General features: G+C 42.5%; 1 protein-coding gene across 2 annotated transcripts in view; it reads left to right on the forward strand.

Moving 5' to 3' along the window:
- The window catches only part of LOC101025385 (ADAMTS-like protein 3), a 261,955-nt gene that overhangs the window by 31,748 nt on the left and 204,538 nt on the right, over window positions 1–25,669 (forward strand). Inside the window, exons 1-2 of one of the 2 annotated variants that reach the window (XM_021941826.2) lie at window positions 3,794–4,173; window positions 15,904–16,023. In XM_021941826.2, coding sequence (XP_021797518.1) covers window positions 3,949–4,173; window positions 15,904–16,023 — 345 coding nt within the window. In that variant the 5' untranslated portion in view covers window positions 3,794–3,948. Of the gene's footprint in view, window positions 1–3,793; window positions 4,174–15,903; window positions 16,024–25,669 lie in introns of those variants that run through there. The other variant, XM_031668415.1, reaches the window with a different exon arrangement.

A 25,669-nucleotide genomic window follows, 5' to 3' on the forward strand; every position in this document is an offset into this window, starting at 1 on the left:
AATTAACTTTTTTGAGACAAGGTCTTGCTCTGTCGCCAGGCTAGAGTGCAGTGGCACGATCTTGGCTCACTGTCGCTTCCACCTCCTGGGCTTAGGTGATCCTCCCATCTCAGCCTCCCAGATAGCTGGGACTACAGGTGTGTGCCACCACAGCAGGCTGATTTTTTGTTTTTGTTTTTGCATTTTTTGTAGAAATGGGGTTTCACTATGTTGCCCAGGCTGGTCTCGAACTCCTGGGCTCAAGTGATCCACCCGTCTTGGCCTCCCAAGGTGTTGAGATTACAGGTGTGAGCCACCACGCCTGGCCTAAAACTTATTATAAAATGTATATACAAAAGAATTTATATGATGTGATGTTTAAAGGAAGATGGCCATATAAATTTGTGTAGTGCTCAATTGCACAATAATATGTAAGATGGCTCCGTAATAATGACATAGTGGAACAATTAGGTGCCCACCGTGGAGCTTAGGAAATGGAACCTTATCAATACCTGTGAAGCTTCTTGTATGACTTTTCCTTACTCTCTCCTCCTCTCTGCTCAGATGTAAGCACAGCAAAGGTGAATTTTGTTTTTATACTTCCTTATCTTTATAGTTTACCATTTGAGTATGTATCCCTAAATAATATATCATTTGTTGCTGTCATTGTTTTGGATTTTATACAAATGAAATCATACGTTGTCTATTCTGCTCAGTATTGTAGTTTTAAATTTCATCTCTGTTGACCTGTGAAGCTGAGCTCACTCATTTTTACTGTTCTATTGTATTCCAGTGTGTAAATACACCATGATTTACTGATTTATTCTACTGTTGATAGTTTATTTTTGTACAATGTTAGATTTATTTTGTCTGTCTTTTATTTAGAAATTTTGCCTTCATTTTAGAGCGAGACTGATGTGTAATTTTTTTCTTTTATTATTCTTACTTGGTTTTGTTTTCAAGATCATAATAAACTCATAAGATGAATTATTGGGTGTCCTTTCTTTTACTATTCTTTGAAAGAGTTTTTTTTAAAGATAATAATTATTTATACTTTGAATGTTGTGTAGAGCACACCTCTAAAACCTTGTGGTTGTATGGTTTTCTTTATGGAAAGAATGTAAAAAACTGATTCTATTTTTTTATTGGTTAAAGGACTATTGAGATTTTCCTCTTCTATTTGGAGTCAGTTTTTGGTAATGAACCAAACTGTTAACGTAGTTTGCCTGAAACTTTGCCACTTGTCCCAATATTTCAAATATATTAGGATAATTTTTTCTTGAGTTCTGAGATATGTTATTTTGTTCTGGTTCATTTTCCACTCAATCCTTGTTGCCCCATCATTTGTCTCCTGGAATGTTACAGTGGCCTCACTAGTTTCCCTGCCTTCTGTATCGTTTACCCTCCCATCTATTCTTCATAATAATAATTTCACTTCTCTACTTAATGTCTCTCCAGTGCTTCCTCAGGATGAACATGGACTTCATGGTCTGCCTTCCAGACTCCCTTCAGGATCCAGCCCATGCCTACCTCTCCAACTTCTCTTCTCCCAACTTCCCCCACATTCTAGAATCCAGCTCTGCAGAGCTACACACCATTCATGCAACTTGGACTGTTGCCCCCCGTCTCCTGTCCTTGCCTATGTTGTTCGTTATGCCCCTGTTGTTCTAGAAGGTCTGTTCCTCTGTCCTCTCCATTTTTCTGGCTAATTCCTACTTATTCTTTACATCTCAGCTTTGTGGTCATTGCCTCTGTAGTGCCACTTATGCTCCTATGCCCGCCAGCACTGTGTTCTTCCCTGTCTTGGATAGTCCTTGTCACATAGCATCATAATTGCCTACTTGCTTGTCTGTTTCTCATTCCACACCCAATCCCAGACAGTGAGTTCCATGGAGCATGGAGTGTCTTGTTCCGTCTCTCATGGCCAGCACCAAACACAACGCATGCTTGTACAGTAGTACTAAGGTTTACATTAAAACCTTGCCTTTAGAACTTTGTGATTATCACAATCATAATATCATACATTTGTATAGCTCCTTACAGTTTAAAGAACACTATCATATACATTATTTTAGGAAACTGAAGCCTTGAGAGCACAAATATGCCTTGTCAAAATATGCAAGCTGCTTCCTCTCACCAGTAGCAGTGGGGTGAAGAAATAAGCATAAAAGAATGTTGATTCTTTTATCATGAAGTTATTCTACATTTTCCTTTTATCACTGAGTTGAGTGTGGCTCTATCTGAGGGCTCTTTGAGTCAGTGAGAGGGACACTGTGCAGTTTTTCTCTCCTGTGCCTCCTTTTGATTTAAGAAAATGCAATGATTCTCACGACAAAGGATACCAGAGTTTTATTTTTTGACTACTGGGTATTTTTCTGCTCAGGAAACTTTTTTTCTAAATTCACATCAACGATATTACTTTGATAATTTAAAAAAATGCAGTAGAGAAACAAAATTACTGCAACTTCATCCTCCTGCCTGGCTTTCCTTCTGCTGTGGAGAATTTTGGAGTTCATCTAGCATGAAGCCCGCCTTTAGCAGTGTGGAGAGTAAGACCTGGAGACCTGAAAGGACATGTGAGGAGCCACATGGCCACTTTCTTGCAGAGGTGGGTTGGACGCTTGGGCTCCCAACTGCAAGTCTGGCTCCCTTTCGAAATCTGAGCAGCCATCACCAATATATTATAACAGATGTCCAGTGTCTGCAAGTTTGTCTAGTTTATGAATGTGATTTTCCAAGTATCTGCTACCAGTGACTCCAATGTTTATTCAAACCCCAAACCAAGTGACATTTTCTTTTCTTCGTTTATTTATTTATTTTGAGATGGAGTTTCATTGTTGCCCAGGCTGGAGTGCAATGGTACGATCTTGGCTCATTGCAACCTCCGCTTCCAAGGTTCAAGCGATTCTCCTGCCTCAGCCTCCCGAGTAGCTGGGATTACAGGCACCTGCCACAATGCCTGGCTAATTTTCGTATTTTTAGTAGAGACGGGTTTCACCATGTTGGTTATGCTGGTCTCGTGCTTCAGCCTCCCAAAGTGCTGGGATTATAGGTGTGAACCACGGCGCTCAGTCCCCAAGTGACATTTTCATGTCAAATAAGTATAGAATGGTATGATGATGTTTTAAACACCCAAAAGTATTCTTAATTCCATATATTAAGAAATTTAAAGTATACCCTAAAATGTGCCAACTTCAAGTCACACCCAACGTACTGCTTGGATCAGGGACTGTAGTTTGTATTCTTTTTTTTCTTTTAACAAAAGATAGTATATTTGTAACAGGTTTTTTTTGTTTTTCCTGCTGATTTATGACTCCAGTATGGCTTTTTTACCATCGTATTGCGGGGGTTGATGTTAGCATCTTAATATTGTAAAAGCATCACCTTTTGTTTTTAAGAAGTCTTTAATATGTCCTGCTAACCCCCAAGGATTTTTTTTTGTGGTTTATGGAAATGAGAGTGATGCCATTTTATACACATTGAACAAAGACACCCTGACTCTAAATCTCTGTCTTCCTATTGTCTTGCTTGTTTAAGAGCTTTGAGGCTGGGCGCGGTGGCTCACGCCTGTAATCCCAGCACTCTGGGAGGCCGAGGTGGGCGGCTCATGAGGTCAGGAGATCAAGACCATCCTGGCTAACATGGTGAAACCCCGTCTCTACTAAAAAATACAAAAAATTAACTGGGCATGGTGGCAGGCACCTGTAGTCCCAGATACTCACTTGGGAGGCTGAGGCAGGAGAATGGCGTGAATCCGGGAGATGGAGCTTGCAGTGAGCTGAAAATCGCACCACTACACTCCAGCCTGGGTGACATAGCGAGACTCCATCTCAAAAAAGAAAAAAAAAAAAAGTTTTGAAAGGCATGAGCATCCAAACAGCAAATCTGGCAGCTCCACTGATGTGTTCGCACTGAACACTTCCTGCCCTGAAAAGCTTAGAAAAACAAACCAGCTTATGATGAATATAAATGTTTTTCGGAGTATGTGCAAACAACACATTTCTGTCTTTTTCTTCTCTTGGAAGGCTGCATTTTGAAAGCCTGCATGATTTCAGCTACACAGACGAGCTGTTTCCTGAAAGAAATAAAGCTGTAGGGGTGAGAAAGACCTTGAATAAACATGAATATGTCCCCGGCGTGTTTCTGGACTTTGTCAGGTTGGGTGATGTCTCATTGCCAAATTGGGAAGAGCTGGTAATGTGTTTTTTTCTTTCTTTCTTCTTCTTCTTCTTTTTTTTTTGCTACTGAATTAACACAAATGCTGATACTCAGTAATGGTCTCAGAGGTTGGCAACAAGAATATCATGTCTGCATAATTAATCAGTTGTTGACATGTGCGTGTTTTCTGCATATGTCGGTTGCACTGGTGTTATAAGGTGTGAGCATTGTTGGGCTATGTCTCACTGGGAAGAAGCATGGCCAGGAGAACAGCCAGGGACAGTAGGATGGCAGAGGCCCCCACTTGTCCAGGAGGCAGGAGGTGCTTGGAGAGCAGCCATGCTCGGGCCTAACCAGGCTGGAGCTGGAGGGCTGTGGAGGCAGAGAGGTACTTGAACCAAGGAGGAATGGGTCACTCTGCTGCCTTGGGTAGAGGCAGACGGACTCCAGAGTCCTGCAGGTCCCAGCCAGGTTCCTCGAGAGTGTAGACCCTTTGAAATCTCCAAGGAAGATGGCAAGATCCAACTTGTCAGTTTAGATAATCAGAAAAAAAATAGTGATTCTTTAAGGAACCTAGACCTACTCTGGTCTGCCCTGAACACTCTATTTAAAGCTGCAATTTATATCCCATCCCCCAGCACTTTGGATCTCCTTTTTGCAAATGACATAGTATACAATTTACTTCTCTATTGTGTTTATTTCTGCTTCCCCAAGTTAGAATATGAGCTCCTTGGGAAAAGTGATTCTTGTCTGTTTTGTTGACTGTTGCACTCTCAGTATCAAAAACAGTAATTGGCGCATAGTAGGTGCTTAATAAACGTATGCTGACTGATTGAATGGGCCCTGTGAGCCCCAAGAATTACCTAACACTCCATGCTTTTGAGATTCTCCCCCTGCAACCATTTTGGTAAAATAAAATATTTATTTGTACTCAATTTAAAAGACAAAGATGCCTTTTCTCTGCCAGAGAGATAATGATGAGTGTTAGTGGTGAAGAGGCTGTGGGAAAATACATGCTTCACTTGAGGATCAAAGTGCAGATTCCACTGCCTAGTTGGGGCCCTGAGAGCATGTTCTTCTTCAACACGGAATTCCTGTCAGGGCGTGGAAGCGATTTTTGGGAGAGAAAGACCAAGATCCACCAGAAAACAGCTCACTTCTGCACAGCACTTTTTCTGGTGGCTCTCACAAACAGCACTTCCTCTCACCAACAGTGACTCATGCCCCTCGAATAACCAAATAACCAGCATTCTCTTCTCTCCTGAGTGCTTTGGCAGGAATGGTGTCACCCCTCACCTAGTGGCTAGACCAGGAGGAGGGGGAGGATGGTGGAGAGTGAGGTAGGGAGTTTACAATTTGTCAAGATTTGAGACAAACATCTCGTTTTTTTTTCTCTAGCAATGGAGCCATGTTCATAGAATACTGTTTTCAGTTTTTTCCTGGGGAACTTTAAAGTAGACTTTTTTCCATGTGACATTTTGCTAATTGAGGCTGTTTCCAATAGGTCAGCTTACTTCAAGGTCTTGAAAAATGGACTCTTAAGTAAAATTTTTGGGGGGGCAGGCCCTAGGGAAAGAGGATCTGCATTGTGTATATTGGCAGGGCAAGGCTTTCTTTCCGCTCCCCATTCGGAGGAATAGTGGAGTTTTTAAATAACCCTTTGTGAAATGCCAGCATGCTACTCAGCCAGAGCCTTTGGGCCTTCTGTGGTGCAGAGAATATTCAGACAGCAGGCATGCAGGCCTTGCGGGGAGAGGGCCAACCTGGGCCAGCTTTCCTAGGAAACATGTTAGTTACTGAAGGTCTTCCATGTGTGAAGCCCAGTGCTGAGCACTAAAGAACGTTCAGATATGTAGAGATGTCTCAATGTTTAGGTTTTCTCTTTTTGGGGAACTGAAAGGTGAAATGTATTCCAGCAAGATCTTTTCACTGATTACTCTGGGCCCTGCTTGTCAATGCTAATTAGGGATGTGTGAGTCAGTGTAATGTGTGCTATGTGGTGTATATGTATTTGGCGTATTTGTGGCATGTGCATGTATGTAGTGTGAGTGGGGTGTGTGTGGTATGTGTGGTATGTGTGTGTGTGTTTTGTGTGTGTGTGTGGGGGTATATTTGTGGATGTGTAGGTATGTATGTGTGTGTATGTATTTAGTATGGGATGTGCATGATATGGCCAAAAAGCGTGTGTTTATGTGGTATTATGTGTATGGCAGTAGTGTGCTGTGTATGTGTATGGTGTGTATGGATGGTATGTGGGGGGTATGTTGTGTTTATATGTATGTATGTAGTGTGTGGTGTGTGTTTTGTATGTGTCACGTGATTGTAGTGTGTGGTGTGTGAGTACATCTGATGTTTGGTGTATGTGTGGTATATTTGTGGTGTGTGTGTATGTATATAGTGTGGGTAGTAGTAAGCCAAAATTATGTTTGTGGTATGCATATGTATAATGTATGAGTATGTGATTAATGTATAATACATATGTGTGGTATGTGGTGTATGTATGTAGTGTGTTGTATGTGTTTTTGTGTGCGGTTTGTGGTGTGTGTGCATGACATGTTTGTGGTATGTGTATGCATGTAATGTGTGGTTATATGTGTGTGTGTATGTAGTGTGTGGTATGTATTTGTGTGTTTGTGGTATGTGTGCAGTGTGTGTGTGTGTGTGTGGTGGGGTCTTTGAGAAGGGGAGGAAAGGAGAGAGAGGGAGAGAGAAAATTCCAGAGAAAATGCATGTTTCGTGGTAGAAGGATGAGTGGTGCTCTGAGAATTCCAGTTTGCTAAAGAGAGTCTTCCTGTGATAGATTTAAACTCGGGGAAGGAACCTGTCCATGTCAACAGCTCATTCTGAGTAAGGGAGGCACTCGCAAGGCCCTGCCCAACTCACTGCCCTAGGAGGGGTGGAGAAGGGCCTGAGGCTCATATTTCTTTTGGAAATGTGACCCAGAGTGAAGCTGAAGTTCAAAACTACATGGTATTTTGGCTGAGATGTATCCAGACGTTATTCAAATGTTAGGTCTTTTATATGAACAATATTAGAAGAACATATAATTAACTGATGGTAAATAGAGAAAAAGAATCTTAAATACCTAGAAATAATTTTTTTATCTCAGAAAAAAAAAAAACGTGAAAACTCCTTTTCTTTTAACCCACCCTTCCAATCCTGCCAAAGTAAATGTATTTTATATTTCATCAGGAAAGTTCTGGACGCCTAAGACTGAAAAGTTTCAGCATGACGGCATTCTACTTGAAAAACCAAAATGATCCGGAAGGTTTATTTTTTAACTTTTGTTTCACGTTCAAGGTACCAAATGTACATCATGGTTTTTTTGAAGAAAAATGTGTTTGGTGCACTGAGTTTAAGTTCTGCTGGTTAACTTGACTTTCCCTCATGGGCCTTGGAAGCTACAAACTGTGAAGTCCCATGTGCCATCCAGGCCAGGGGGAGCAGCTCCCTGAGGCCCCCCAGAGGAATACAGAGAATGTATCCCTTGCAGACTGTGACTGGCTTTGAGCCTGGGGATTCTGCCTGATTTGCCTGGAAGGTACACTTCCTGACTCATGGAATATTGACATTTAAAGGACCTTTCACCATAGGAGTGATCCTAACTTCCCATTCAAATCCTAAAGCCTTCCTGGCCGATCTTGGTTTGTCACCCAGGCTGGAGTGTGGTAACATGATCATGGCTCACTACAGTGCAGCCTTGACCTCCTGGACTCAAGTGATCCTCCTGCCTCAGCTTCCCTGAGTGCTGAGATTACAGGCATGAGTCACCGCGCCCCGCTTTGGTTGCCGTTAACAGAGATAGGCCTACCTATGCATTAATATTCCTGACAGTGACCTTACATGGTGTCTGGCTAAGCGCTGGTGTCATGGGAAGAGTCCAGCAATAATGGCTCAGGGCTTCGCCTTTTTGGCATTTAGCTTTTGCCCAACCTGTTAAAATCTGTTGGAATCTCAGTTCTTCCTTTTAGCATCTTACCTTCTTGTGTTGTCTGTCAGTGTAGATTTGAAGCATCTGACAGTGTATTCCTTGAATCCTTAGTGGCTAACATGAGGACATGGCAAATGAGGAACTATAATTGGGTAAATTTGCCATCAGCCTGGATAAGTAGAGGGCTCAGGCCTCAGCCCTATTCCTGTTCAGTGTTTGTAGCAGTGACAAGGATGCAGATTGTGAGCATGCCCCACAAATTTGGGCTGATGTGGAGCAGGGGGAGAGTGCTGCATATCCTGATAAATGCAGTCTAGATTTAAAGCAGTCTCGAGATGCCAAATCTAAAGAGAAAGTGAATGGCAGGAAAGTGTGCAGTTGGGCTCTCAATCCAGAGCACAGTAACATGGCTTAGCAATGGCATGTGGGGGAAAGGCTAGGGCCCTTCACTGACCACAGTTCTGTAGATGTTAGTGGTGTGATATTTGGCTGTTTGTGCTCTGGAGAGATGGGTGTAGGGGCTCACACCAGGTCAGGAGAAGTGTTCAGACTGGCTTGTTTAATTGCAATGGGAATCACATTATGTTTGTTTTAACTGGTGACTGCTTACCTTTTGAGGCACACTGGATTCTGCTCTTGACTGTAGGAATACCCTCTTCTTCCCTGCTTCTCTCTCTTCCCATTACATCAATCTAAGAAATAGGAAAAAACAGAAAACAAAAAACTAAAGTGCTTTTTTCTTACTCTCTATTTTCCACTCAACACAGCACTTGTGTGGGGGTATTTCTGTACACAGCAAGCAATTCTTCACTGGACACCACTGGGTGTCCTCTAATTCAATTCAATTCAGAGACTATCTACCTAGAGATAGCATCAGACCCCACAGGCTAAGGGTTCAGTCCCACAAGACTGCCGCCCACTTCAGAGGCCAATCTCAAGCAGTAGGTTGAGTATAGGTTATCACTTACACTTCTGACAAACAGGCTATAAATTGAGCCTGTCCTTGGCTTTGACTAATTTGCCAGAGCAGCTTGGAGAGCTAAATGAAACACTTTACTTACATTTTCTAGCTTAAAAAGGGATGCAATATAGGATACAGATGAATGCCCAGATGAAGAGATACGTAGGGTGAGGTCCGGAAGGGCCCCAAGTGCAGGAGTTGGGGTGTGCCACCCTCCAGGCACACAGATATGTTCACCAACTCAGAAACTCCCCGAACCCAATCCTTCTGAGTTTTCATGGAGGCTTCATTACCTAGGCATGGTTGATTACCTCATTGGCCATTGGTATCAGCTCAACTTTTCAGCACCTTTCCCTTCACCAGAGGTTGGGGGTGAGGACTGAAAGTTCCAACCCTCTAATCACATGATTGGCTCCCCTGGTAAGCAGCCCCCATCCTGAGGCTATCCAGGGGTGCACCAAGAGTCACCTCATTAGATTAAAAGATGCTCCTAGCACCCAGAAAATTCCAAGGAGTTTAGGAGCTGAGTCAGATGCCCCTGTCACTCAGAAAATCACAAAGCCTTAGGAGCTCTGTGTCAGGAACTGCAGTCAAAGACCAGACAGTAGAACAAAAGATTCTCCTACGGCTGAGCTTTATGTCAAGAACCTTGGTCAGAGGCCACATATGTATTTCTATTGTATCATAATATGAAAATCAAGCAGAACTTTCACCCATCTTTCATAGTTATTCTTGACCCTTTACAATGTGTAGATTAAGGTCTAGAACACTCAACTCTTGTCCTTGAATAGCCATCCCATATACACTTCCTCCTGCTTGAGTCAAATTCTTCAGCTGGATGGGGATCTGGAGACACAGCTGTATCTCCAAGTCTCGTATTCATAGTCCCTGGAGGTACTGTCTGGATTCCTCTTGACCTCGTCTCTGGTGACTCAGCAGCTGTGGACAGTGGCTGGTGGAGATGATGCATTTTGGCAGCTTCTCTCCTAGGCCTGGCTCAGTGCCCTGGGAAGATCGCACACTTCCTGATCCAGGCTTGTTTCTTCTGCTTTCCCTCCAACTTTTGCTACTTAAGGGCTCTGACCTCTTTGGTCACCCCATCCTGTGAGGGGCCGCATGCCATTGGGTCTTCCTAAGATGTAGGAAGTCAACTTCCTTCTGGGTGGAAATGTCAAACACATGTTTGGTATGATGCTTGCTTTCTGAAGCCTTGTGTGAACTCAGCCATTTCTCCTAAGGGAAGGCCCAATTTTTCTAAGAAAAACTGCATCATAACTACCCTTGTCAAAGTCAACATTGACTTCCCTGTTACTAGATCCAAGGGATACTTCTCTGGCCTCATCTTCCTCAATTTCTTGGCAGCATTCAAGACACTTGACTATTCTTTTTGATGCTAAATCTTCCCATGACCTAATATAGGGTTTTTTCCTTTTTATTCTGCTCTAATTGATGTTCATTTTTAGTCTCTTCTGCTTTCTCCTCCTCTTCTACTTAATTTCAAATATTAGAATTGAGGGTGTCAGGCAAAGCCCTCTTGCATGCCAAACTCTTTCTCTAGGGAGTGGCTTTTCTGGTGTAATGGGTGTAAATATATGTAAATATACATACATACATATATTATGAAAATGTTAAGTGATGACTTCCAAATCCCTGTCTCCAGCCTCAGATTTCCTTTCTGAGCCCTGGACTTGCATATTGAATGGCAAACTCAGGCTCTTCACATGGATGTTTTATGGACACCTCCAACTTAACATGACTCAAACAGAACTATTGACTATACCCTCCCCAACAAATCTGTTTCTGCCTCAGGGCTGTCCATCCATTGCAATTCCTTTATAGCCATTGCTCAAACCAAAAACCCAGAAGTCACCCTTGATTCCTCCCTTTTCCTCCCTCATCAGCAAGCTTTGTTGGTTCTACTTCTAATCCATGCACCTCTCCCCTTCTCTACTGCCATCAACCCAGTCCAATGAACCATCCCTTCTCACCTGGGTTAGTATCAACAGCCTTCCAACTAGTCTTTGTGTTTCTACTTTGCCTCCTTCTAGCCCATTCTCCACAAAGCAGTCAGTGTTATTTAAATACTCTTCTGTGATTCTCCATCTCCTTGCCATAAGGCTTTAAATGTCTTGGGTGGCTTTTCTCTTCCTTCCTTTATCCATTTCTTGCCACTCTTACTTGTCCACACTGAATCCAGCCACACTCTAGTTCTTCCAACTCACTGACTTCCTTTCCACTTTGGAGCTTTGGTACTTGCTCTTCTTTTGCCAGTAATACTCATCCTTAGCTTTTTCCATAACTGGCTCCTCCTGTTTGAGGTATCATCTGAAATCTTATCTTCTCATGGATGCCTTTTTTGATAATCTTATCTAAAATTGAACAGTCCTCTCCCAACATTATTCTCATATCACCTTGTTTTATTTCCTTTATAACTTAGAATGTAAATTTTCTTATTTATGTATTTGTTTACTTATTTTACTGTGTATCTCCTCCCCTAGGATGTAACCTCCATGAAAATAGGAACCTGATCTTTGTTGTTCCTCATTGTATCTATAGCACTGAGAACTGTGCCAGGCATATACTAGGTGCTCAATAAATATGTGTTGAATGCATGGTCAACTAAAGATAAGCATCACACTGGAAGGTCCACCATATGCAGGAAGCTGTTTTAAGGTGGTGATCTTTGACTGCTCCCACTCTGGTAAATGGATCTGTCCAGGTATTTGCACATGGCTGCTAACAGGTTCCAGCCCTGGCTGTAAGCCTGGGTCTGCTCCTCAAACTCACTGACTGCCTTTCTATTTTAGGGCTTTTGCACTTGCTCTTTTTGTGTGCCAGGAATAGTCACTCTCAGATTTGGTAATTGGTAAGTCTCCTAACTCTATAGTTTACTCATTGTTAAAATAAAGAGTTTGACCTAGATGACTTCTAAGGTCTCTTTAGGTATTTAAAAATGATGATTCTGGCTGGGCGCAGTGACTCATGCCTGTAATCCTGGCACTTTGGGAGGCCAAGGCGGGCAGATCACCTGAGGTCAGGTGTTCGAGACCAGCCTGGCCAACATGGTGAAACCCTATCTCTACTAAAAATACAAAAATTATCCAGGTGTGGTGGTGGGCACCTGTAACCCCAGCTATTAGAGAGGCTGAGGCAGGAGAATTTCTTGAATCTGTGAGGCGGAGATTGCAGTGAGCTGAAATCACGTCACTCAACTCCAGCCTGGGTGACAAAGCAAGACTGTCTAAAAAATATTAAAGTAAAAAAAAATAAAATGATGATTGAAGCCAGTAGGTGCAATTAACAATAGTGGTGCTAAATCTCTCACATAAATGAAATTTAATAAGAAAATCTTCAAATTATTTTAACAGCGTAGTGCCATCTAAACCATCTAGTCTAGTGGAGTTATTTCTTCTGTGTTCTTTGACAGAACGATGTTGATTTACCTTTCTAAAACACAGTATTCAGAGGGATATTTTGGCATAAACCATAGTACCTGCTGCAGTTTGAGAATGAGTCCATTGGAGCAGCAGAGGTGTCAGAGGAATGTGTTTATTCTCTGCTCCTCCTGTTTGCAGAGAGCAATTTTCTTAGAGTAACACCTGTGGCCTCTTACGTTATTTCTGACTCATTTCTTCCCAAGCAGGGGAAGTGAGGTATCCAGTCGGGGGTATAGTCACAGATCCATGTATTTTTGACTGGATGGGGCTAAGCACTGCAGATTCTGTCTCCTTTATTACTTTCCTCTTTGACGCAATCAAGGCAGTGATCCTGGTAAGCCCCCTACCTCCTCAGTCTTCCCTTGGACAGGCTCTCCCAGGAGGTGGATGATAGTGTGATGGTAGCAAGTCAATTGGGTCATGATATTCAAGCCATATTTCCCCAAAGAGGATGTCCTTTCTGACTCCCTCAGACTCCAACCATTGTGATTTATGTCCAGTGATTCAGATGCCAGGTAATATGGTTTGGTTCTGTGTCCCCACCCAGATCTCATCTTGAATCGTACTCCCATAATTCCCACATGCTGTGGGAGGGACCCGGTGGGAGATAATTTGAATCATGGGGGAGGTTCCCCCCATACTGTTCTCGTGGCAGTGAATAAGTCTTACAAAATCTGATGGATTTATCAGTGGTTTTCACTTTTGCATCCCTTTCATTTTCTCTTGCTGCCATCATGTAAGAAGTGCCTTTTGCCTCCTGCCATGATTCTGAGGCCTCCCCAGCCATGTGGAAATGCAAGCCCAATTAAACCTCTTTTTCTTCCCAGTCTTGGGTATGTCGTTATCAGCAGCATGAAGATGGACTACTACAGTAAATTGGCACCAGTAGAATGGGATGCTGCTGAAAATATGGAAGCAACTTTGGAACTGGGTAACAAGCAGAGGTTGGAACAGTTTGGAGGGCTCAGAAGAAGACAGGAAAATGTGGGGAAGTTTGGAACTCCCTAGAGACTTGTTAAATGGCTTTGACCAAAATGCTGATAATGTTATGAATGAAAAGGTCCAGGCTGTGGTGGTCTCCGATGGAGATGAGGAACTTGTTGGGAACTGGAGCAAAGGTGACTCTTGTTATGTTTTGGCAAAGAGACTGGTGGCATTTTGCTCCTGCCCTAGAGATTTGTGGAATTTTGAACTTGAGAGAGAAGATTTAGGGTACCCAGTGCAATAAATTTCTAAGCAGCAAAGCATTCAAGAGGTGACTTGGATACTGTTGAAGGCTTTCAGTTTAAAAAGGAAAACAGAACATAAAAATTCAGAAAATTTATAGTCTGATTATGCAATAGAAAAGAAAGATCCATTTTCTGGGGAGAAATTCAAGCTGGCTGCAGAAATTTGCATAAGTATCAAGGAGCCTGATGTTAATCCCCAGAACTATGTGGAAAATGTCTCCAGGGCATGTCAGAGACCTTCATGGCAGCCCCTCCCATCACAGGCCTGGAGGCCCAGGAGGAAAAAGTGGTTTTGTGGGCTGGGCCCTGGGTCCCTGTGCTGTGTGTAGCCTAGGGACCTGGTGCCCTGTGTCCCAGCTGCTCCAGCTGTGGCTGAAAGGGGCCAATGCAGAGCTTGGGCTGTGGCTTCAGAGGGTGGAAGCCCCTAGTCTTGGCATCTTCCATGTGATGTTGAGCCTGCAACAGAAGTCAAGAATTGAGGTTTGGGAACCCCTGCCCAGATTTCAGAGGATGTATGGAAATACCTGGATGCCCAGGCAAAAGTTTGCTGCAGGGGCAGGGCCCCCATGAAGAAGCTATGTCATAGCAGTGCGGAAGGGAAATGTGGGATCAGAACCCCCACACAGAGTTCCTACTGGGACACTGCCTAGTGGAGCTGTGAGAAGAAGGCTACTGTCCTCCAGACCCCAGAATGGTAGATCCACTGACAGCTTGGACCATGTTCCTCGAGGAGCCACAGACACTCAATGCCTGCCCATGAAAACAGCTGGGAGGGAGGCTGTACCCTGAAAAGCCACAGGGATGGAGCTGCCCAAGACCATGAGAACCCACCTCTTGCCTCAGTGTGACCTGGATATGAGACCTAGAGTCAAAGGAGATCATTTTGGAGCTTTAAAATTTGACTGCCCCACTAGATTTTGGACTTGCATGTGCCCTGTAACCCCTTTGTTTTGGCCAATTTCTCCCATTTGGGATGGCTGTATTTACCCAATACCTATACCGCCATTGTATCTAGGAAGTAACTAGCTTGCTTTTGATTTTACAGGCTCATAGGCAGAAGTGACTTGCCTTGTCTCAAATGAGAGTTTGGACTGTGGACTTTTTGGTTAATGCTGAAATTAGTTAAGACTTTGGGGGACTGTTGGGAAGGCATGATTGGTTTTGAAATGTGAGGACATGAGATTTGGAGGGGCCAGGGGTGGAATGATATGGTTTGGCTCTGTGTCCCCACTCAAATCTCATCTTGAATTGTATTCCTATAATTCCCACGTGTTGTGGGAGGGACCCGGTGGGAGATAATTTGAATCATGGAGGCAGTTTCCCCCATACTGTTCTCATGATAGTGAATAAGTCTCATGAGATTTGATGGTTTTATCAGGGGTTTCTGCTTTTGCATCCCTCTCATTTTCTCTTGCGGCTGTCATGTCAGAAGTGCCTTTCACCTCCTGCCATGATACTGAGGCCTCCCCAGCCATGTGGAACTCTTAAGTCCAATTAAACCTGTTTTTCTTCCAAGTCTCGGGTATGTCGTTATCAGCAGCGTGAAAACGGACCGGGGTATGAGCTTTCCATGAACTAAACAGAGTCTACAATATCCATGTTTATTTAAGCTTGGATCTTTAAACAAAGCATTACGAGGAAAACATCTCAAAGGACACACGCCAAAACAATTAAAAGTGGTTATTACAGGTTGAAAAGGTTATGGGTGATTTTAATTTTCTTCTGTGCTCATTTATATGTTCTAAAGTTTCTACAATGAGGTGCATTTTTGTTGTAGTATGGAAGAAAATTTTTGTTTCTCACTCCTTTGCCAAAAAAAAGAAAAAAGAAGAGAAAAAGGAAGAAAGGAAGAAGAAAATTCTAAAAATGATAGATTTGCAACAACAAAACAAAGTTAACTACTCTGTGACTGAATTGTTGGAAGATGGGGAGCAGAGGTAGCAGGGAGGGGAAGAGAGGCAGGTGTCAGGGAATAAATGTCGTGGCCGCCAATTTGATTCAGGCCACTGTGATATCCTGGCCTAACAGTGCCCCGACGCAGACACTTGGTGTGCCTCACCTTGGTCTTTGCCAAGAGAGGGCACTTCCCTTTTTGTTTCTTGGTATAGCTTTTAATGGTGGATTCTCCTGGAATGGCCTTCTTGTACTTTACTTGTTAGGGGGTTCTTACTGGAGCCTTGCTTGTGACCAAATGATCTTGTTTTTCAGACCACAGCTGAGAAATCTCCTGGAGCCTATTTCCTGCCCGAGTTTGCACTCTCTCCTCAGGGAAGTTTTCTGGAAGACACAACAGGGGAGCAGTTCCTCACTTACCGCTATGACGACCAGGTAAGAACATTGGGCAAGGATCTACCTTGGGCTTTGCTGTTTGCCAGTGGTCAGGAAAGAGTGTCTCTAAAAGACCTTCAGAGTAATTATATTTTCCTCTTGGCAATACTAGTGCAACAGACCCTTGACACCCTTCAAGGATCTCAGAACATCTGAATTGCCTATGTTTGTATATAATTTCCTATAGAATGTGCAGTTCTTTCTCTACATTTGCATAAGAGTCACTTTTTCTTATTTTCATCAGAAATATATGGTGAATTTGTTCATCTTAGCTATCACCACGTTGATGATTCAGTTCTGAAATTATCCAAAAGTTCTGTTTTCTGCTTATGTGTTACTTCTTTGCCCTCAGCTTTTACTTCATTTCTTTTACCAGCACCAATATTGCATGCTTTTTTCCTCAAGGTTACTTTTCAGAAAGGAACGCAGTGTGTATGCCTGTGTGTGCATATGTCTGTGAGTGTGTGTGTGTGTGTGTGTATGTGTTTAAATCATTTTAGGAAGGCTAACTAGAGAAGGCCTTGCTTGGCTGACATGTGCAAGCCGAACACTGAAAGTTGTGATTCCCTTCTCTCCTCAATTCACCTTGATGCCATAATAGCATTTAAGATTATCCATCTTTGAAATCACTCACAACTTGGTGAAACAGAGAGTTTCAACTTTGCCTAATGCAAACCTGGTAAAGCCTGAATTTATGGGGCAGTTGAGCAAACCAGGGTGGACTTTAAGATGATGTGGGGCCTGAGTAGATCTGGCAGACCTCGGCACCTATAGGGCCCAAGTGAAGGTGAGGAGCTGGGGCAAGATCACCTTCTCATGGTACATGATAGAGTGGAGGGAGATGGCCCAGTGACTGAGGACAGCTGTGCTGTCCTCAACTGTGTAGCTAAAGGCCAGTGCTTCCTGGTTTGATTTAGGTAAAACCTAGTCAGGGTACAGAAGACAGTACTCAAAAGGAACAGCTCTGAGAAATTCAGTCTGCCAACATGGGTAGATCCAAGATGTGACCAGAGGGAGTGGGACCCAGTTCTGGGGCTGACTGGAGCTAGGCAGAGTTCTGGGGGTGGGCTGGGAGAAGGATTATAGTCTTGTAGAGCATCAGTGGCTGATGCAGGATGGAGATTAGAGCATAGAGGGCAGGTAGAGGAGTCTGTTGCTCAGTCCTCTATCTCCCAGCTCAGGGGGAGACACTGCACACTCTCCATCCTTGAGGCTGCTGCTCAGTGACCTACCCTTGATGGGCTTAATTCCAGAGCTGGGACTGGGGTGAAGGACAGGGCTGCGACATGCCAGACCCTTGTGGGCAGGAGCCACACTGTTCATTGGGGCAGGAGTGGGATGAGACCAATTTCTTACTGAAAATGTCAACATTCAATCATTTTTTCAAGTTCCTTTGAAAGTGAGTGAGTGCGTTACTAGTCATTGTGGGGAGCAGGGGTGGGCTGGGGAATAATTCTATATTTGCATTGCAGAGCTCAAACATTTGGGTCTGGTTGCTAATAAGGGCTAAATCATCATTAAGTCACTTTCTGCCTTCCCCCTTCCCCTGATGGATTTTGAGAGGGGCTATAATTTATAGCCCCTTTTAATCCAGAAATCAGTAATCCAACAGGTTTTCATATGAGAACTTCAGAGGAACTAATTGAGAGGGCCATAAAGGATAAAAGCGGGTGTCTGGAAAATACCAAGCTATGCATTTTATAATTAAAGAGTGGTTAATGCCTTCTCCAGGTTCCACAGATACTTTATATTTAATATAATCATAATAATATAAAAGCTGGGAAAAGGGGAAAACAAGCCCCTTTAGTCTTTTCAAAAGGTCTAAAGCAGATCTGAAAAGTGTGTGGCATGCTGTGGAAATTTCATCCTAGGACATGGTGTTCCAGAAAGCCCTAGTGACTAGCATATGAAAACACTCTGTGTTGCCCCCACTGTGTATTTCTTTTAAGAGAAAGGAATAATTTGAGACTATAACAAGCCAATAATAGCACCCACTTTCCTCTACTCTTAAAGGCACAGAAAATAGGCGCTTGGACTAAACTAGCTGTATCTATTGAATGAATCTCAGGAATTTAATTAGCTAGAGACTGTTAATCCACCACCCAAATCCTGATTCTCTTTCCTCTTTTTTTCCCCTTTTCTTTCCTTTCTTTTCTTTTCTTTTCTTTTTTCTTTCTTTCTTTCTTTGATTGGGTCTTGTTCTGTCACCCAGGCTGGAGTGCAGTGGCATGATCACAGCTCAGTGCAGCCTCAACCTTCCCCCCACACTTACGTGATCCTCCTGCCTCAGCCCCATCCCCCACCCCAGTAGCTGGGACTATAGGCATTAGGCATACACCACAACCCCTGGATAATTTTTTTTGTCTGCACTTTGTAGAAATGAGATTTTGCCATGTTGACCAAGTTGGCCTCAAACTCCTGGGCTCAAGCAATCTGCTCTCCTTGGCCTCCCAAAGTGTTGGGATTATAGGTGTGAGCCACTGCGTCTGGCCAATTCTCTTTTTTCTTAATGCCGAACATGCTTCTCAGGCACTGGGGAAAGGACAAAACCAATCAAATACTATCAAACTTTTAAAAAATCCCCTGATCCTGCAGCATGTGATGAAACATTAAGATCAATTAAGAACAAAGTCTCTGGAGTCAGACTGCTTTGGGTTTGAATTTGACTTTTCAGTTCTGCTATTTGATTTGCTGTTTTACTTTGGACAAGTTACTTTACTTCCCTGTCCCTTAATTTTCTCATCTGTGAAATGGAGATTTGGATGATACCTACCTTATGTAGTTGTTGCAAGGACTTGAAGCAGATAATTCATATGTCTCCCTGCACAGGGCCTGGTACATACATGTAAGCATTTAATTTAGCTATTGTTATTACTAAGAATGTTATTTGCAAACATTCAATTCAAAGAATCTCAGATATCCTTATGCTAAAGGAGAGGAAGAAATTTATTCTTCCTTTACATTAGGAGATCCCATGCAATATTTTCAATTAATTTTTTATTGAGGTATAGCATATGTAAGTAAAACACACACGTATCTGAAGTATAGAGCTTGATGAATTTTTAAGTATTTTTACATCTGTGTAGTTGCTACTTAGATCAAGAAAATGAACATTTCTAGCACCCTATGAGGCTCCTTGAACCTCTTTCCAATCAATATCCCACATTCAAGAAGTAACCACCATTCAGACTTTTATCAGTATTTTAGATTTGTTTTGCCTGCTTTTAATTTTATTTTTGATTTTATATAAATGGAATCATACAGCACATACTCGTTTGTGTCTGGCTTCTTTCACACATCATTATGTCTGGGAGATTCAACCCAGTTGCTGGATCCAACATAATACAGGGTTTAATGTCTAGCAGCCAGTTGTACTCTTTGGAACAAATTGTCTCATGTTGGAACAAATTGCAGCACACTGGGTGGCATGCAGCATTGCTCTTGCACAGAAATTCCCAGGTTGTCCGTAAAAGGTTTTCAGAGCAGTCTCTCCAAAGATTTCATACCTGGAGAAGTGGTGGGGACAGTTTTCCAGTGTAGCCTTTGTTATACGCCAGCAGCCACCGGCATTCCACAGCCAGAAATAGGTACAGGGTCTGTGTGAGTGGCTGCCAGGGCAGAACCTGTGTCAGGTGGCATGGGTACCTACTTGTGGAATCTCCATATATATGCCAAGGGTGCCATCCTGCTGTCACAGTGGCCTGAAGCCAGAGTGAAAAAGTGCTTACGCAATTGAGGCTGCAGCCTAGTTTCTAATGCTATTGGATCAGATGTGGGTTCACTAGGATCTTCCTACCTATAAAGTACTCTTTATAGGTACACAAATGGATGGTGTGTAGATATTTGCTGTCTTGGACGAACCTCACGGGACTTTTTAAAGTATTTTATCTTGGGCACATTTCATGAAGACCTTCAGGTCATTCTTCAAATGTCTCCTGGGTTGGATGCCTGGAAAACTAATAACCCTGAGGCCAGTAACACACAGCTGTGATGTAGGCTGCATTTAATGGGAGGCATAAAAGCCACACTATGGATCATACAGGGGGCCGTGGCAGCTTCTAGTGAAGAAAGCTGTCTGAAGCCAACTGAGTAACAATGTGGTTTAGTGCAAACAGGACTAGTCAGGCAGTCTGGTCTTGCTTCTACCACCAATCAGCTTATAATTTAGCAGAACTATTTAATGTTTTGGATTTTGGATTCTTTATTTCTTTTAAAAAACTAAGTGACTGGATTTCATGATCTGAACTCTTTCCACTCTAAAATAGTCTATTTTTGAGACTACAAATAGAATATTCCACGTTGCAGAGTGTTAATTGGATCATTCTGATTATTGAGGCAGCCTTGCCAGCAATTCGGTAAACTATTACTTAGAGAATTATACAGTTTTACAGTTGGTGGAGACTTTGGCCCAAATGCCTCATTCTACAAGTCAAGAAAACAGAGACCCCGAATGTGCAAATGACTTACTCAAGGACACCTGTGATTATTTGAAAAACTAAGACCATTACACTCCAGACCCAAGGCTTTCCTGCTCTGAGATATATCGAGGAACTTCTCTCAGAAGAACCACCTAGAAAATTATCTCCTATCCTAAAAATCCTGATTCCACTGTTTACAGTTAGTAGAGCTTTGGAGATCTTAGTAGACCCCAGAGAATGACTTAAGATTAACGGATGCCTTATCAGCTTATTCTCATCTCTTTCAGGAATTTGGAATTAGCTATGCTGAGAGCATTCATAAGCATATTTATTCCTTTCCAGTTTTTTAATAGAAACCACAATTTTTTTGAAGCTTGAGTGAAACATTAACTGAAATTATAGTGGCACTGACTTTCTATTGGATGGGCACATTCTTAGAATGAAGGTGTTCTAGCACTTGGTTGCATCAGGTACATGAAGTAGCTAGAATGTATTAGTTTGGGACAACTGGCTAAGAAGACTGTGGTTTCAGAGTTACCAGCCAGCCTGTCTCTGGGGTAGATTCTTTGGTCATTCCTCATAGTGATTTTTGAGTTTTGTCCCACAGAGGGACCTGTTCATAGGCAAACAACTGGATATTGGTCAGCTGCACATGGTTCCTTTCATCGTTGAGTAAGGCAGTTTTTGGAGATCTGCTCTGTCTTTCTCTGCCTAGGTCACCTTCTGGGAAAGGGGGATGGTGTGGTTGTTTTCTATCCTTACCTTGCTTCAACTCACTGAAGATTTAAACTTGGAGCTTTATTATGGACACTGATTTAAAAGCCTGTGGCAAGCACAGTGTTTCTCAGTTAAAGGGCATTTATTTTTTAAGGAGTTAGGAAAAGTTGCCTTTTGCATAAATATTCTTTCATTTCTCTTTATTTTTAGCATTTGTTAGGCATGGGGGAAGGTGGAAGGTATGTCCTCCCAGACTTAGTGGATTGGCCTCCTCACTGGCAGCCACCATAGGATAAAGGACATTAAGCACGAGCAGTAGGTGACTTAGAAATTAGGGCCTCATGCACACTTTCCTATGTTTTATGAGTTCTTTATGTGTGTACCTGTTAGTATGAATACAGGGTATTAAAATAATTCTGACCTTGCCACTTTTAGTCTACTAGGCACCAAAAGGCAGGAAAAAAGGTTAATAGCTTGGATTCAAAGCATGTAGGACAAGTAGTGGGTTCTGATTTTCCTAAAATTAACCAGGGATAATCCCACTAATGCAAGTTTGAAGCCATTTAGAGGAGAACCACCTTGATCTCATGTTGGAGAGGTCCTTTTATACCTATTTATACCAGGCCATCCCTTCTCCCCTGTAAACTTCCTGCTCCTCTGCCCTTGACTAATTTAGTATTTGCTGTATCTCTTCCTGACCACATTTAAGAGGATTGGAGATTTTTTTCTAGACTTAAAAATGCTTTTGCCTGTACTCTAATCTACCATGCTTTCAGTGACCACTTGGTTTTCAAATTCTTACTGTCTCTTGATGCTTTCTGCTACTCATTCTGCTACTCATTTTTAACCTTTAAAATCTAACTTCTTCTATGTTCTCCAACCTCCCTCCCACCACCACCTTCAACAGGCATCCTTTTTAAGAATTTCAGTTACTTTCTTAAAGTCACACCTATATTCTGGTATGAATCAGCCTATATTTATAAAAGTCTGTGTTGGTACAATTCCATGTTTGTAAAGTCCTAAGGCCTTAATGACATCATAGGTGAAGTCATAGTTGACTCTTCTCTTTCCTTCCTGGGATGTCATTGGCTGCCTATTTGTATGATTCCTTGTTTCAAAACACCTCTCTAAATTGTATTTTCTTTACTGTTTCCTTCCCCAGGGAGGCAGAGGGCTAGATGTGCGGCCTTAGTAGCATCTGGAATTATATTAATAGCATGTCAGAGTTGAAAGAAAGTATAGAATTCTGGCTTTTCAGGTGAGGAATCTGAGCCCTGGAGAGGAACAGTGTCTTGTCCAAGGTCACACAGCCAGGCAGTAGCAAAGCCAAGTGCCCGTTCTTTGCCCTTAAGCTCAGTTAAGACATTTTTACATCTAATCTGTGGGCAGGAAAAGTATGAGAGAAATGTTTGAATGAATTTTTAATACTAGTAATAACAATAATATATTAATAATGAAGTCTTTGTGTAGTCTTATTTCTAAACTTCTTTTAAATGCCTTTTTTCTTATACTATTATGATAAACATAATTTTCCTTTTCCTCATTTAACTATTGATTTATGCATTCTTTCTAAAGAGAAGAAATGTTTTTGCTGTGAGTACATCTTTCTCAAAGTAACTTCTTCTGAACTTTTCATGAATATCTTGGCCAGGAGTTTCAATGTGGTTAAACTGTTGGCAGCCTTCAGAAATATCACTTGGCGTTTCCAAGTTACTTATGTAATCGTTTTTAGGTGGAAAGTATACACCAGCTTCTGAAACTTCTGGTAAAAGAAAATGGACATAGCCCATGGGTCTACTGGGTATTTTCATCTTCTTCACTGATCAAAATGAGCAACTTATATGTTCTCCACATAGGAGAGTTTCTGTGTTGTTTCTGGCCTGTGTGTATAATATTTTTAAGCAGCAAGCCATTTGAATTTGAATAGTTCATTCCTTTGTTAGTGAGTAATCTCGGTCAAATGTAGTTATGCTGCTTAAATATTCCAAGATTTAGCGATCTAACAAGAAAGCAAGCTCATGGTCTGTTAAGAGAAGACAAGAACAAATTAATTGGAATAACTTGTACTCTGTTCCCAGTTCACATGTGTAGCAAATGCATGAATACTGCACATGTAACTATACATGCTGTTCTGATTGACTGTGGCACACAGGAACTCTGAATTTCATTATCACTGAGCTTTTCACAAATCATAAAAGCATAAAAGAACTGTGTGAGTAGAGATTTAATATCCAGCTTTTGAAGGATGCAGACATTTTCCTCTTTCAATGTCATCTTCCTAGACTTGTATTTGGGGTACTGTGTGATTTTTATCACTTTCACCCTATGGGTTAAGTGGTGGGTATAGGGTGGGGATGTTCAGGACAGACCCAAATGGATCTTTCCTTAAAAGTCCCTCACTACACTTAAGAACGCCGAGAGACAGGTTCTGTTCTGACAGGGCCCTTACTGCCTGCCCTCGGATCATCCTTTCTCTTTGAAATCAGATCAGTCCCTACTCACAGATCCTCAAAGTCTTCAAGTGCTTTGAGACGAGGTTGTTTTGAGCAACTCAGTTCTGTCACTCACAGTCCCTGGATGAAAGAAAGCAAGTAGGCTTTCCTCTCCTCCATCTTCTCTCTTCAGCGGCCCTTTATGCCTTGCTTTTCTATTCTTCCTCCTGTTTTATCCTTTGTTTATTGATTCCGCCTTCCCAATGCTTTCCATCGTCCCCTCATGGTCAACAGGACCCTATGTCCTGACTTCCAACTTTCTGCTGCAACTGAAAACTGGCCTTGGCCAGGCTCACTGTCTCCCTTGCAGGCCTCACCAGTGGAGGCTGCTCATACCTCACACCCCAAGCAGTACACGGCTAAGGGGGGGGGGGGGGGGTTGACCTTCTTTGAGTCCCTACTGCTGCTTCCTAGCTAGTCGTCTTCTCTCATCTCAATGCTCCTCCTTTTTGGAGGCTCATGTCACCTGTCTAAACCACTGATCAGAGCATTCACCAAAGCCTTTATGACCTAATCATGACTTCCTTCCTTCCAAGGTCCTGCCATGGTCCTGGGAGTGTTCAAGAATTAACACTTGGAGCAATTTCTGTTGAGCCTCCTGTCCCTGGGGTTGGCAGTGATAGCTCAGGGCAGTGACTTATGGCCCTTAAAATTGCCTGTTCCAAGAAACCATTTCAATTACATTTGTCATTCTGCAAGCTTCAATCTAACCCTGTCATTTATGGATCTCTCTGGCTTCAGTGACCTTCACAGACCTTCCATTTCAGTCACCCATTCCAAGTGTCCAAACTGGACCTTATCATTCTTCACACTATTCTGCTTTAGAAATATTAAATCCTGCAGTCTCTCTGTAATCTGAGACCCCTCTCCTACACATCCTCCTATGCATGCTCCTACTATATGCATTCCTTTTGATCTCTAAGACACATCTAATTCTCTTACCTCTCTACTTCTCCCAGGTGATCAGCCACCTTTCAGCATCCCTAGGTTTCCTACCCATGTGGCCTCTCCTAGTGTCATCCCTCACCTTCTATGCATGATTTTCCTGGACCACTAGCCTAGTGGAACTTTCTATCGGGTTCTCTACAACTTGGTGTCTTTCCCTGTCTTATACTCAGAGCTCTGCTAAAGAAGATCAATCAGCCATGAAATACAGCCTCATGTAGTGGGGGAACCCTCAATGTCACCTTTGATCATCTCTAATTCTTTATTTTGACCACATTCATCAACCCCCTTCTATTAAACATCTCTGCTACTGAATGTGTGTTTTTCTTAAATGAGTGCCAGATTTCTGTTCTGTTGTAGTCTGTCCTCCTCAGGCATAGTGAAGGGAGTAGATTTTCTTAGTGTTTGTGATCTTGAGAAAATGCAGGAAACTGGACTTGCAGGTTTGCTGTAAGAATGGGGAGTAATGGCAGGTGGAGGAGTGGATGGGACCATCTTTTTTTTTCTCTTATTACAGCATAAAACAAAGACAGCTACAAAACAAAGGTGAGTTAATTTGCTGGCCAACAAAGAAGGGCCATGCCAGACAGAAAAAGATTTCGCTGATTCTCTCCAAGCAGAATTTTGAAGGACCAGATGTAGAAGCAGTAATGGAATTTATTCCCTATCACAAGGGATTTGAGGCATTATGTTTTGATTGGCTTATTTGGAAATGTTTCCTTTTGTTTGGCCAATTCTAGCCTACATCAAAAAAGTGTAGGCACAGTTTGCAAAGAGGTTCCTGGTGGGTAAAGGCTCCATGGGGTTTGAGTCTCTCAGTGGACACCTTTGTCTGCTCATGCTTGGAGTTTTAACACTGGAGTGTGTTTCTTGGTTCTGGACTTTGGGAAGCTGAGACATGTTGAGGGCTCTTCCAGATGATTGGGAAAATGGCACTGACATATGGATACCTGAGGCCAGGCAGATAAATATCTTGAAAGTATCTGTTGTGTTATTCTCTGTGTTCAGTTACCTTTGGTAATACTCTTAATCTGCTTCTTATGTAAACCTTTTTAGGATGGCCAACTGTCCTGG

This window comes from Papio anubis, chromosome 7 (assembly GCF_008728515.1).
Source record: "Papio anubis isolate 15944 chromosome 7, Panubis1.0, whole genome shotgun sequence".
Taxonomy (NCBI): domain Eukaryota; kingdom Metazoa; phylum Chordata; class Mammalia; order Primates; family Cercopithecidae; genus Papio; species Papio anubis.